Source organism: Nestor notabilis, unplaced genomic scaffold (genome assembly GCF_000696875.1).
Source record: "Nestor notabilis isolate BGI_N333 unplaced genomic scaffold, ASM69687v1 scaffold13075, whole genome shotgun sequence".
Lineage (NCBI taxonomy): Eukaryota > Metazoa > Chordata > Aves > Psittaciformes > Psittacidae > Nestor > Nestor notabilis.
This window is the reverse complement of record NW_009930688.1, coordinates 1,803-17,086: the sequence shown is the minus strand read 5'-3', so window position 1 is coordinate 17,086 and position 15,284 is coordinate 1,803. Positions and strand designations below refer to the sequence as shown.

Genomic DNA, 15,284 nt, shown 5'->3' with positions numbered 1-15,284 from the left:
TGGCCTGTCTTCACTATTTACATCCCATTTATTGCTAGCTGAAGTTAATACAACTGCAATAGATGTAACAAGGACTGGAAAGTTTGGGGTGAAGGATTTCCCCCCTCCCCCGCAATTTAATAAATTAAATTAATTTAATTAATTGAGATTAATTAAGAATCTCAACCTTGTCTGGTTCAGGTGCATGAGACCAGAAGGTGGTAACACTCTTGCACATGAAATAAGCCCTGCCTATGAAAAGCCATACACTCTAAAGCTTTATCCAACAACAAACAAAATGAATACATGATACAGTCTGCTCAAAAGGCTTCATATAATGTTCAGGCAGTTTCTGCTTGTAAAACCAATGTTGTTTAATTCAGAAATCATGTTTTGATAGTTGAATCATAGATTCAAAGTGCTAAAGTACTACAGAAGTAATGGTTGGAGTTTTTGACAAGGATGAATAGCCACTGCTTTCCTTCACCTGAAGGCTGGAAGCATCCAGTTCTGCTGGATTGATACTGTTTAATTTGTGAAAGAAAATGTTTTGATTTACTGGGATAAATCCTTGGTTAAAAAAGCAAATATATTCTTCCCAGTTAAAAGCAGAAAAGACTACTCTGATAGCAATTACATATACAACGTATAGCATATATGAATATTCAGCAAGGACTATCTAGCTGCAACCAAACCACAGATGGAAGAGGACAGTGCTGCAACTACCAAAATGTTAGTTGATTTTATTTTAGTTTAAAGATAAGCAAGGGAAACTGCTGCCAACTAACCTGTGCCACTCCTGACAGTTTGTATTTTAGTCCATGGTATTGGCCCTGCTATTTCCACAAAAATGCCGATTTCTCCTTAGTAGTTGTGCAGGATTGCTGATGCTAGTTCTGTGCAGGTTATGCAGGCTGGCCTCTGCTGTTCCTTGCTGATCGCTTTGGATAGGTTGGACTTTCAGCTTTCCTTGGTTTTGATATCAGTGATGATGTATGTGCCTTGCAAAGCCTCTGTGTTAACTGTCAGATCAATGAAGACGCACAGATATCCTGTTTGCAGAAGTCTAAGATGCCTACAAACCAGTAAGAAAGTATGCACTTAAAGATGCCAGCAGCTTTTAAAATAACAAATTCTTCAAATACTGTTCACTAAATCAGCAGAACAGAGGTAAAATTCCCCTTTTGAATTTCAGTTCTTTAACTTAGACTCACAGAAGTCTCACTTACTGTATAATCTTCATTTACTTTAATACAAATTTTCAGATCCCAGAACAGACTGACGCTGGCTCATGAACAGTTCTAGTGATAGCTAAGTGCATGTTTCATACAGCTTTCAGTGGAAAATAATGAAAAAGCCATCCCTTAAGTTTGTGAAGGTTTTGATCTTGCATTCTCTAGTGTGCTCTTTTTAAAAAGGAAATTAAGTTATTTTGAGATTAACTGAATAATTAAATAAAAAATTTCTTATCTTTTCCCCAAGTTTGGCATATCCAAATGAACACTATATTCCCTTTTCCCAGAACTGATCTTTGGAACCAAAGGGAAAAATTTCAGAGCAGGAATAAACGAGTCCTATCTCAGGAACCTCATATTTACTCTAAGATGTATTAGTTACTCTGTTTCTTCAGAGCTCCAGTTTCAGTGCTTTTGGATAGGAGTTGTAAGAGGCTCTAAAGAAGCTCCAAACGTGTACTCCTTGGAAAAATATTACTAACAGGATTATGTAGAACATACTTCTCCATTTGGTCTAAACAAAAGGGCAATAGCTATGCACAGAAGGCTTCCTGCTTTGCATTTTTCTCTAACTCAAAACTAAGAACTGGACTTTACCTGCAGGTGTACAGTTAAACACTGATTCTGCCAGCTGAAAGAAAGACACTCCAAGAATTTCCTGATAGCTCATGTGACTGGCATGAACAAGGTACTGAGTAGTGTCTTTGAAAAGCAGGTCAATTTCACCATACTTCCATGACTGAAAGAGTTGGAATTCAGAATCCAATTTGCTTCCCAGAGATTCCTAAAGAGAAAAGAAATAAGTTCCACAGCTTGGATCACAAATAGCAAGGTTTAGCTGGTGTACAAAAAGATGCAGTTTTGCAGCAGCTTATTTCTCAGCAGAAGTATAACCACTGGAGAATGGCAACTGGTGCCAAAGTGCCCCTATAGAGAACCCAAATAATTATTCTCTCAAGCTCCTACATACATTCTTAATTCATATTGAATCTGAAGACACTTCATGAATTTAAGCATTTGATCTTGAAAGGGTTTTCAGCAGTCATACGTAACACGTGATAACATGCTACCTTTTTCCCAGTTACCTGTCTCACCTGGGATTTCATGAGAAAGTCATAGATTTTAGTGACAGTGACTGGTCGAGTCATGACTGTGCTGGGGGGAATGGGGCCAAGGTTACAGCCTGCCCATTCTGTGACTGCAGCACGCGTTCCATCCGGACACAGGAGTTCAAAGTCAATAGGGGTATAACCTTTTGCCCAACCAGAAATATCCAGATCTGGAAAGAAGATGAAATGAAAGCAAACCCTTTTTAAAAGCGGAAGTAGAAGACAGGGTGAATCTCATGCAAAATGTTTAAAATTGAGAGGAAGGAGTTTAGTTAATATGTTCAAACAAATGCAGCCACATGGTCATTTATTAGGAATGCATAAGGAGTAGGGTAGTGTTTTCACTGTGGAAACAGGTCAGTGAACTTAAGCTGAACCTCTCAAATAGAGTAGTATCAAGGCATATGAACAGCTTATCATGCCTCATTTTCATCTGCAATCAGATCACTTTCTGAAAACAAAGCAAATCAGCCTGTATGTCCTTCGCTTCCCCAAACAAGCCACTCATAGCTGCATGAATTCCTGTGGGTTTCAGGCCCTTATACCTCCGGCTGATTTTAGAGATTCCCCTCTTAGGAAAGTCTCTTCTGTTACTGAAATTGCCTGAAACAGAATTTCAGTGTGCTTTATGAGGCTGAACAAAATGGGGGTTCCCTTTCTCTTCAACTCTGCGAAGAGGCACCATATTTTCACTCTTAGAACAGTAGGCATGATTTAAGAGATTGAAGGGATTTAAGTTACTGAAACCAAAACCCAATTGCTAGACTATTGCAAAGATGAGTATGGGAAAATTAAACATTTCACAGTGTAGTAACAACATTGTTTCAGAAACGGTGAAAGGCAAAATAATTTGCAGTATTTTCACCTATTAAGCTATTTGGACTGTTTATTCTATAAGGGCCTGTGAAACAACATGGGGAAGTTGCTTTGTCATGAGGAAGCCATAGAACATCTCCCAGCACGAAGTGCTCACAGCATTGCCCTTATTGTTCTTGAAACTCTGATTGCAAACGACAGGTCTATGCACTATGGCTGCCTATGGGAGAAGATCAGGTGAGAAAAATCATTTGCTTTTTAAAGCTTTGAGCTTTCAAAAAATTAGTGCAGTCTCCAAGGATTATTAACCCCCCAGCACACACAGAGCTCTTTGCACTCAGTGGTTCTTCCTCTTTCCTCTCCAAAACTGAAAAGCATCTGAATTTTGAGCTTTATTGGAAGACCTACGTGCAGGAATGTTCTTGCAATTTTCCAGTCACGAACACAACTTCATGGACCTAGATTAAAACTGTAAAAGCTGATCCTCATGAGTGATGGTCGAGTGTGTGGGAAGTAACTGGCACTAATGAACATTCTCAAAGGAAAAGAGAATATCTGCTTCTCACTCTTTATGTTCTGGAGGAGGTTAGAGTGTTCCAGGAAAGCTACATCCCCGAAGCTCCTTCCACTGGGATTACCAACTAGGCACCTAGTGCAGGAAAAAAAACAGGAAGTTATCAGAGACAGCCACTACACTATGACTGATGTTTGGACAGTCTTCTGAAGCTAAACCAGGAGCAGCTGGAGTATCTCTCTCATCTGTAATTACTTGGTTGTTATATGGAACAAGTTAGTCATATCATTATAGATCTCAGTGGACAGTATTCATGTTTGCTAAGACAATCCCTTTCATTCCTTAAAGCAGCTCCCAAGTTAAAGTTGTAGCACAATTTCTATGCAGCCTCACCTGTGCCCGTCTCTGTTTTCAACTATTTTGTTATCTCCCATTTATTTAATTACCTCCTGTACCTTACACTGCTTCTTACCAGATGACCTCTGCTCTCTGACCTTCTAACCATCTTTCATCCCTTCTCTTTAACAAGTCAGTACCAATACTCTGAGCCTTACATGTTTGGAAGCATTGTCTTGCTCTTAAAGTGTTCTCATGACTGCTTTAAATTACCATTCAGCTGAACATCCCATAGCAACTGCAACCAAAACAAAATATGTGCTAGCAAAAGTTTATACAATCAGCTGCTTAAAAAAAAACAAACTCCAAAGAAAACCATCAGCAAAATAATAAGCAAGTTCTGGTTATTACTTTGCATTTCTGACTCTGACAGAAAGCTTACCTGAGTGCTCCCATATTGCCATAGTAACGTTCGTTGTGACTTGCAGCACATCTGCTAGATAGTCGAGCCCCTTCCACCTCACCATCTCCAATGCACACTTTGCACAGATTTCCATCTGCTCCTGGCATGCAGCCCTTCCAAAAGTAATTCTGGTAAGCTGAGTAAAGAAAACCAAGGTGAGATTTAAGGCAAGATGTTTCCAAAGCCTCTTCAAACATAGGAAAAGACAGGAATGGAATTCCATCCCAACAGCTAGCAAGAAGACAGCTAGAGTCACATATAGTCAGGTAAGAGGAAGTGCTGCTTCAACACCCTCTGGCTGCAATCATCACTTGCTGGTAAAATCCTCATGTCCTTGTCTCCCTTTTACTCCCAAATTTGGGACTTCAGATTCCCATGGTCTAGTCAACAGATAACCAAGAGCAGCCCTTACCAGAGCTAATATCACAGTTCTCAGTACCATTCTCCAGAGCTCCCACTGCGTATCTGGAAAGAAGTAACCATCCTCCAGGACTATACAGGTGGCTGTGGCAGGATCGCCTTCCCCTAAGGTTATGGATGTTAATCTGTTTAGCGTTTTTCTTAGCTAGGGCAACAGCATAAACAGGTGGCAGTGCTGTAAAATAATGACAACAACTAGTTATACCAAGGCATTTAAGTATTCCAGACAGGTACAGCCCCTTCTTCCCCCTCTCATGCTGTCACATATCTTCAGTTAAGGTATTGAATGTGCATTCTTTGCTTAACCACAAAGCTCTCATCCTAGCTGCCTGGTATTTCCTGAAAAGCTCCTACCAAGCCCAGCAAATTCCTTCCCAAATCAACATATGAATATGTTCCTACATAAATTAAATCCTAGAGGCAGTTTAAAGAAAATCTAAACCTTTTGCCTTCTCAAAGTTGTCCTATTACCTTCGTGCTTCAGATGAATCAGTTTCCCCTTTTTCCCTGTGCTCTCAGCAGCCTGGGCACAATCTCCCCCTGGAGAGGAAAGACAACCATAAAGGATCTTGTGACTGTTGTCATTCCTATTACACAGCAGCACCCCATCAAAAACCTTGCAATCCTCTTGAGCCATGTCAGCACCTCTGTCTCTTTTACAGAAGAGAGACAATAAACAGCCAAGATCAAATGCCAGAGCCAGTTAGTGGAAGAGCTGGGAGAAGTATTTGGACATATATATTGATTCCTGCTTCCATCACAAACTGTACAAATGTAACTATATTTTTAACGGTACTTTTTTGATTCCCTCCCTTCTTGCTAAGGTCACATGAGAACTTACCATAACATTCGGCAGCTACAGGCACCAATCCACACTTCCCTGCAATGTAGACATGTGTTGCGTCCAGGGTGACTGCATCAGCCTCACTACTCTGCCAACAGCATTACAGAAAATAACAAAAACAAGATTTGTATGAATTGTGTAACCAAGCAGCTGGACTTCCCCAGTGGCTGGAAATTCTCTCTCATTCCCACTAGCTCCTCTACAGTACAAGCTGCTTCTCCTCTCATTCAGCTCACGCAAGGACATAAGCACTCTGTGCAACCTTATCATATACTCTGACTAGAGGGAGTCTCCTACCTTGACCATTTCAATGCATTTGGTCATGGAAGTTGCTTGAACACAGACCAGTGGGTCAGATTTGATATTCAGTGCCCACTCCTCACATTTGCGAAGCTCAGCATCACTGATGCAACACCAGCGCACAATGCTGTTGTCCAAAGAGCTTCCTGAATTAGAAGAAAGGAGCACAGTGAGATCATGTCACCTATGCACCAATCTGTTCTTTGTTAAGGGGACATTTAGGTCTATGCACTTGTGCCTGGCATGGAGGAATAACATAGAGAACTTTTTCTTCCCTTTCCTTAGCTACAGGTCTCCGGAAGACTTCTCACCTTCATGGCCTAGTCCCTTAAGGAGAGCTACATAGTCCAGACCAAGGACATAGGCAATCTCTAGCTGCTCCTCGAGAAGCTGTAGGTGCTGAGTAGCATCCTGGAACAGCAGGTTCTTTCCCCCAAAGGGCACTGAAGTGAAGAGCTCAAACCTGGCTCTTTCCTTTCCTTTTCTTCCAAAGAGGCGCTAGAACAAGAACAACACTTTTAATTGCAACAAATCTGCTCATCCTTCCCTCCCTTCACAGCAACGGTTTGTAACATAGCACTCAGAGACAAAGCACACTGTGTTACATTATTCACTGATTATTCGTCATAATTTAACCCTAGCTGGCAACAAAGTACCACACAGCCACTCACTCATTTCCCCTCAGTGGGATGGAGAAGAAAAAAATCAGAAAAAGGTAAAACCCGTGAGGTGAGATAAGAACAGTTTAATAATCGAAATAAAGAGTAAAAATAAGAAATAAAAGAGAGAGGAATAAAACCCAAGACAGACAAGTGATGCACAATACAATTGCTCACCACCTGCTGACTGATGCCCACCCCATCCCCAAGCAGGGATCTGTGGCTCCTGGCCAGCTCCTCCCAGTTTATATACTGAGTGTGATGTTCTATGACATGGACCACCCTTTTGGCTAGTTTGGGTCAGCTGTTCCAGCTGTGCTCCCTCCCAGCTTCTTGTGCATCTGCTCACTGACAGATCATGGGAAACTGAAATGTCATTGATTTAGAGTAAGCATTGCTCAACAACAGCTAAAACATCAGTGTGTTATCAACATTATTCTTGCACTAAAGCCAAAGCACAGCACTGGACCAGCTATTAAGGAGAAAATTAACTCCATCCCAGCCAAAACGAGGACACTACTGGACTATTTTAGGGGCTGGATGGCTCCATAAATTCTTTAAATTTGCATTTAAATATGCATTTCAGGTTCAGCTTCAAATAGATTCCTGGATGCCAAGGTAACATATTATTTATAAGTTGAGCAAAAGAGAGGAATAAAGATGAACCTTGCCTGAACCTATGCAGCTATGTGAGAATTTACTCAAGTTGCAGGGCAGGATGAACATAATTAGCCGTTTTCCAGTCTGGGTGTTATAGCATCTTTACTTATTTATTCCCAGCCTTCTAGAGAAGAACACTTTAGAGAAAAGTAAAACCTTCTGCCAGAAGTCAGTGCAGGATCCCTCCCCAGAACAACCAATTTTTAGTGATTTGCTCACACTAACTTTCTTTCTCACACTAACTTTTTCTTTCTCAAGAAAAAAAGGCAAACTGGGTGGTAATCTCTACACAAAGATGTAAGAAAAACCTGTCTCTGGAGATACACAGTTTATAATATCCACTCACTTGAATCATGGTAAGAAATTTATGGGTGATCTTCTGAAAGTTGTGGCGGGTGATTACGCCACGTCCAGGCCCCTTGCCCAAGTTACAGGTGCTATACTCATCCAGCTCAGCTGTAGTCCCATCAGGACATAGGAGTTCATATTCCTGTTGCTCTGCCTCTGAAACAAGAGGATACTCATGAATCTATGAAGCGAGATGTGACTCGGCAGCAGGCAGAGAGATAGAAAGCAAAACGTTTTTCAGAGGAGGTTGCTCAAAGGCTATGCAGACAGCACATAGCTTGGGAAGGTTGTCTTTGATATGCTTTTCTCTTAAGAAAGAGAGGGACCTCAGACAAAGATACTTCAAAATACTCTTTAGCTGTACCCCTGTATGTATATTTGTTTAAAAATCCTTACCTGCAAATACTAAAACTACCTTCAAAAATGTCAGTACAGACCTCGACTGAATTTAAAATACAAACAAGGTAAACAGGATCTGCACATTCCAGCAGTTACACTGAATTTTAAAGGGAATCTTATAATTCAGGTAATGCAAATGCTGACAGCTGTGTCAGAGACTTCAGGCTAAAAAAAAAACTACCTGTATAAAAGCATCTGTCTGCTCCCATCCTGAGAATCTCCTGTGAGTAATTACTGCTCACTTACTCTTCCTTCTGGCTTACGTGGAGAGCCAAGAAATATACTGAACTGCTTGCAAGGATTGAATTTTCCCTGGAAACAACAAAAGTCCAGACATATTCCCCAAACTCCAGTGCAGGAAAGACTACAGTCAGAGGTTAAAAGGCATCTGAGTTTTTAGGATTACCTGTAGCACTCATAATTGCTAGATGATCTAAAAAGGCAACATCTGCCACTCCATTCTTCAAGCACCTGAAGGGAGACAAATGCCACCCTATTAACATGCCATCTGGCTTTTCCTCCCTCACAAATTCTTTTTCCCCAAAGGTAAATTCAGGACTGGTGTCACAGAGCTCACCTGAAGGCTCCTTCAGAGTCATAGAAGGGCTCATGACTGCTTGTCTCACAGAAGTGGTTCTTGTCTCTGACATAGGATTTTTGTCCTTGGCAGAGAGCACACAGTTGAGGGACAGCAAGACCAACCCCAGGGATGCAGCTTGCATTGAAATACTCGCTGACTACTGCAGATGTAGGGGAGGGGAGAAGAAAAAAGTCAAATAGGAAAAACTGAAGAAGGAAAAGGGGCCAAACATATCATGGACATAACTAGGACCATGGTGCATTAATAAATTAAAAAAAAATAAATAAAAAAAAATCAGCAAATGCAGCTTCATTGTCTGAACTTCAAGTTTGAAACATTTATTGGAAAATGTGATCTAATTTTTCTTGTTTAAAACCATCTTTGTACTGGTTGGCTATTGCAAAGGTTTGTTCCCTGTTGCATACAGAACACAAAGATCTCCTGCTTTGGTAACAATTCTGCTGCTTTGAGATCACTAGAAAATTTGTGAAAAGAGCTAAGAGCCAGCATCAAAAACACAGTATCAAAAGAGGACATCTCATCCACAAAGCCCTTCAATTTCCATATAGTTAAGTTCATTCCATATCTGCCTGCACCTCACTCGTTTTTGCTGAGGGCAGAGACGTAGCCCTATGGCTCCTATCACCCACCTTGGCTCAGAGGTTGCGCCTCATCCCAGGCAAGGTCATTTCTTGCAAGGAGAAAGCCAAGTGGAATATTCCAGCCTGATGTCCACCTGGCTCCATTGTGGCAGCTGCGCACACCTCGTAGCCTCTGGATGTCCAGAGTTCCTCGTCTGGCAATGGCCACAGCAAACACACAATTTCCTGGAATAAAACAAAATATGTAACAGAAATCCCAATTCTGCAGCTTCCATCTGCATACAGGACTTCCACTACTTCTGTGAACGTGGCTAAGGAAAAAGAATAACCTTAGGCATATGAAACATAGGTACTCATGCCAGGAACTTTAGCATCCACTGGCTACATGGCACCACGTCAAACTGAGCAATGCAAGTGACATGCAAAGAAGAACATAAAAATCTGGTATAAAAGGCTTACAAGATTATCCTGCTCCATCATCTGATGCAATTGCTTCTCAAGACTTTTGAACACTTGTATCACACTGTTTAATGGTAATGGAAAGGTATATCTTATCCTCAGAACATATAAATTCCACTGCAAGTTCACAATTCTTCAGCCAAAACAAAATACACTTCTGTTCTCATACTGTCCTCTTATTAGCCTCTTCCTACATCCATCTGCTAGTTTGGCTTCCTTCTCAGATTTGTGTCTTACAAGTATTTTCTACTCCATGTTTGATTTTGGCTCAGTTACTTATTCTTACCTTACAAATCATTGCAGACACTGTTCAGATCTACCAGGAATGAAGAGGGATCTTACCATAACAAGATTCTCCATCTTATATTTTTGTCTCTTTAGGGTGTGAAGGAGAGAATTAAATATTGAGAAAAGCTAATCTCTTAAAGAAAACTAGTAAATGCTTGGTTACACTAATTAAGAGCACGGTATATGAACTGACACAGATGGAATAAAAGCTTTCTTATTCCCTACAAGATGTAGTACTTGAGTACACACTAGTGCTGCAGGCAGCGGTACATACAGATAATCATCTGTGACAGTACCACAGGCAGAAAGGCTACTAGATAGAAAGCACCACTGCTATTTTACTAACCATCACTAAGTATTTAGGCAACAGTTGTTAGTCACCTCCATACTCCTATAAAGTTAATGAAATATATAGACTTTTTTCAAGAATTTTTGAACTTTGCTTTTCACTTACAGCAATTTGTTAGCCAAATCAGAAATACAATTTATTCTTTTGCTTTATGAACCTACCTTGATCATAGATTTCCTTTGCCACAACTGTCAAACCATAAAGCTTTACAGCAGAGTAAACATCTCCAGCATCCAAGGAGGCAGCATCTGCTTTATTCACCTTAAAAACAACAGCAAAACCCTCAAAACAAATGTGTTTACATGGAAACAAACAGCAGCTCCAAGAGAAGAGTTTCTGCCTTGTAAGAAATAACCAGAGATTTTTTCAAGCATTTGCTTGGTTTTTAATTGAATCCATGCTACTAAGCATGGTGAAATGTTATCAGTGAAGGCTGAGTTACTTCAAAACAATTCCAGTTCATTTCCAGTAACATTCTTTCTCACCTCTTTGAGCTTTCCAATCCAAAACCGCAGTTCTAATGCCAACTGATGAAAAAGGCAACCCCTGTTTCCTCCTACTGCTCCCCCAAGACCCTACATCCTTCTGAGAGTCCTCCTGGCTACAATCTTTCCATACCCCAGAAGGTGGAACTGAAGTCTACTAACACAGATTGAAGGACTGAATGAAAACATGAAATCAATTATTCCCTGATCCAACAAGGAAGGTTTTCTTTGGTTTGTTTTCCAGGTCAAATTTGGACTCCATTGAAGGCAACTGGGACTGAATGAAAATGGAAACTGAAATTCTCTATCCCAATCAAGTTTTAGCTATGTTAATGAAATCTTTCTACAGCAAATGTTCATCTTCCTCTTTCATTAGTGATTTTTTTCAAAGCATATAGCATTATGAAAATTTCAGTTCAGAACTGGTCAACTACAAGAGCTTACACTTACGGAAGGCCTGATGTCTAATTTGATTCAAATTACAGATTTTCATACAAAAAAGGCTTTGCTCTTTACTTTAGAAAAGACTGATGGGGGGCTAAAAATAGCAGGGACAAAAGAGAAGAGAAAATATTCATTATAGTCAGAGCAGGACCAAAAGCCACAAGCAAGGAGAACGCTCTCAGCAAGTTTTAAATTAGTTTTTTGGTTTTGTCCATTTATGTCCAAGCAGCATTTTACTTATTTCATGGTGATTGCAAGGACATGAGCTGGGGTAAAGAATACATCTAGTAGAATACTCATGGGTTTTAATTCTTGCCTCTCAAGCTACTAGGTACTTTGTCATACATGCAATACCATCATTTCAGTACCAATTTATTCTCCCATGGGTTCTGTTCACCAGTTCTTCAAAAGAGGATTTGGACCTAAAATCAGTTTTAAAAATCTCTGTGAACTCACCCTGATTTTATCAATGCAGTCATATGTGTTGTGAGCTCTGATGCAAGAAATCCTGGCAAATGAATTGACAGCTGCAAGGGGCAGCACAGCCATGAGTGCTTTAGACAGTTCAGCACACTTCCTCTGTTCTAGGTCAGAAAGGGTGCACCATCGGAATTTCTTCCCTGTAGGATCAAAAAATGAGTCAAGATTTACAGGATTGGGGGGGAGGGGGGGGAACCCTACTCAGTTTAAGACCTTATAGAAGAGGGAGGTTATTTTATTTTACCTAATTTTACAAGCAAGTTGATTCTGCTCACTCACACTCACATTTCCACATACAGGCACCCAAGAAAGGTGTCCAAGCAGTGTAACCAAGATCACTTTTGCCCAACATGGAGGACAATGAATGTTTGCTATTGTATCTTTACTATGTTGCTTTGCTGGCAGCAACAAACTATTTTTTAGGTAGATTTTTCAAGAATCAACAATTAGTATGGCACAATCCTTAACCTCAGACTTTTCCTTGCTTCATCCTCCATGAATTTTAGGCAAGGTTGCCGCCTAAAAGGAGGAAACAAAGACAAGGACATCTTTAAGGCTATGGTCTGTTTTCCTATTGGGATGGCAAGAAGAGAAAGGGCACTTACAATGCAGGGTAACCTTCTTACCACATTCCTGTTACCAGACTGCAGTTTTTCTCCTGACAAGTCAACTGTGGTGTGACCTTAGCAGCACAAAATCAGCTGTGGTGTGACCTTATCATAGCACAGACCTTCTAATCTTGATGTAAACTATGAATTCCCCAGGGTTTATCAGGTTTATTGCCATCAGTTGTGTTCTTGGTTATCAATACAGGCCATTCTTTTAACCTTTGTCCTGCTGTTTCCTCTGGTGCTTTCACACACACATATTCCCATGCATTATTTATCCTACCAATCTTAGTATTTCTATTACAAAGTTCTAGGGATTCAGAACTAAGCCTGCAAAAGAACAAGAAATATGAAGGGAGAGTGTTGATAGGGAATCAAGCTGCCTTAGCATTGTTGAATGTAGTCTTCAGAGAGGGGATTGTTGTTTTTTCACCAGACAATATCTGATGTTCCAAGTCCCAGGTGTCTCGCAGCACTGAACTACGTACTTTGTTAGAACAGCATTTCCCACTGAGTGCTATGCTTTGTTAGAATAGCATTTCCTTCCCATTTTCTTTCCAGACAAATACTACCTGATTTTAAATAATAAGATTAGAGCTCCAGGGGCAGAAAACCTTACATCAAAGGAGAAGTACAAAAATTTTAAGTTACAAACAATTCTCAATTAAATGCTACTTTACAACAGAGTAAATCAAACCCCTTGATCAGGAGGTGAAGATCTGGGGTTATTTCAAATTACGATGGCAGTTCTGTGACTGGACCTCCTTCTGCTTTTACACAATGTATTATCTAAGTGTCTCCTCAGCAATGACAAGTAACTTGCTAGACTTCCCTCACGGTTGAGAGGTTTATCTTCCATGACAACTCCCACTATGAAAGTCCCAAGCTAGGGACAATTTGCTTATTGACAATGAAGAACCATGTACTGTGTTAAACAGAGTATTGAGTAAACATGACCAACAAAATCCTCAAAATCTTACCTCTTCCAAAGGGGAAGTTAGTAAGAATTATATTCATTTCTGGATGCCAAACAAAGAGATTAAATAACCTGCACAAGAACATTGTGCAGAACTGCAGCAGAACTGAGCTATTCAGTTGTCAGACCTTTTTCCAGCTGAAAACTAAGTAATCAATTAAAAAAATAACAAAACAGCACCAGCAGAAAGATACAGCTAGAAGTGGAGAAGAAGGTGAAACCTCCTTTTCCAGGAGGAATTGGGGGTTTGGTAGGTTTAAACTGACTATAAAGCTACATCTTCAGTGAGTCCAGACATGTCAACAAAATTTCCTCTTTAGCTTTAGGCACCAAGTATTCTATATTGGATGTACTATGATTTATTTTTATTTTTCCTATCAAATGCCTACACTGAAATGTATCATCATATACATTTCAAGGAGACACTATAAATTTAAGGAAAAAAGTGATTATTATATATTAAAATAGCATGCAGCTATGTAACTTGAGACACATTTATACTATGTAGTGAAAAACTACATAGGACCAAAGGCATAGAAAACACTACAAATCTCTAACATTGCCATTTCCAGATGTTTAAGGATTTTGCTCTCTGTCAATCTATTAATATTAAACAAAAATGTTTCCAGGAATAAATAATGTTTACAATTAGAACATGGACATTTTTATTTCTTTGAGCATAGCATCAGACATTAGTACTCCACTTGCTTTGACGTTAATTCAGCACAACTGCAAAAAGAACCCGCTGTGGTTTTAGAGGGGAGCAGCTTGAAATACACCGATTCAATCTGACAGCGTTAATGAGTACACAGATCTCAGCTATTCAAAGGAATCAAACCTTCACTGGATTACTAAGAAACTAGTGTATCAAGCTGCTTCTAAACTAACTGGGTCACCATCTGCCAATGATCAAACAGGAAAAATACAGGCAAATGGAAATCACAGACACAGTTCTAGCTGCAACTTCTTAGCACAAAAGAAAACAAACCCAAAGCAAATATTAGAGTCTGTTTCCTGGTAACCCATCCAGAGGTTTCTTTTTCCCTCTCTGCATCAGTCTTACCTGAAGACAGCAAAATGAAGATGATTAAGACAATTAAAATCGCTGTCTTCATGATTGAAGCAGTTCATCAAGGATCCTCTCTCTACCCTGAGCTCTGTCTTCTCATACCAGGAATTCCACAGTGATGACCAAAGCTTCTGGAAAATAGCAAAGGGGTTTTAGGCATCAACAAGGACAAACTACGGTTTAAGAAAAAAAGCCAGTCAGAGGGTGGCATATCCTTATGTGCAAAGGAGAAAGAGACAGTGTCCTGTTCCTATTCACAGATGGAAAATATCCGTGCATTTTATGCTTTGTTATAAACAGGCATAGGAAGAAATGTAAGCCTCTGCTTTTGAACTAAATTGTGCTTCTCCTGTTGCAAAAGGCACCAAAATGCCTTTGGGAGTTAGGCAAGACATCTATCTTACAAAAAAAGATTTCTAAACCTGAGTGAACTGCCCAAACTACTGACATATCGCTCTACAGAACATTGAAGGGTCCTTCTTACCTTATCTTTTCACCTGATAATGGTTTATCTGAGTTATTTTAAACAAAAAGTAGTCCTTTGCCTCTCTAAGAATTCAGAACAGAACTGTGTCACTGTTGACTTTCTCGACTTTCATCATTCCATTCTAGCACAGCAGTCTCATCCAAACAGGCTTATTTCCCTGTTTTCTAATACTTAGCCTGGAGTATTACCCCTTAATTACTCTACAGCAGCCATGATTAACATCATTAATTCTGTGGCAGGGAAAAAGAAACACAAAAAATATATACAGATATATGATGCATAAAATATTGCTGATGTGGTTTCACCTCTCCTGTGGTTCAGGAAAGAATTCACTATTCCAAGAGTCCTGCAGAAAGAAAGTCTCTTGCCAGATTT

General features: G+C 39.9%; 1 protein-coding gene across 1 annotated transcript; it reads right to left on the bottom strand.

Annotated features, from left to right (window-relative positions):
• Positions 1-944: 944 nt before the first annotated feature.
• Positions 945-14,480, bottom strand: LOC104400327 (melanotransferrin-like). Its single transcript, XM_010015520.1, has 17 exons — positions 14,417-14,480; positions 11,746-11,909; positions 10,522-10,621; positions 9,313-9,489; positions 8,660-8,822; positions 8,489-8,553; positions 7,682-7,839; positions 6,328-6,514; positions 6,014-6,162; positions 5,714-5,804; positions 5,344-5,412; positions 4,865-5,047; positions 4,432-4,588; positions 3,706-3,788; positions 2,309-2,493; positions 1,812-1,998; positions 945-1,054 (listed from the first exon to the last, which is right to left on the bottom strand). Exons 1-17 carry the CDS (start codon positions 14,466-14,468, stop codon positions 1,005-1,007), a joined length of 2,220 nt encoding a protein of 739 aa, XP_010013822.1. The 5' UTR covers positions 14,469-14,480; the 3' UTR covers positions 945-1,004.
• Between the last annotated feature and the right edge of the window lie 804 nt (positions 14,481-15,284).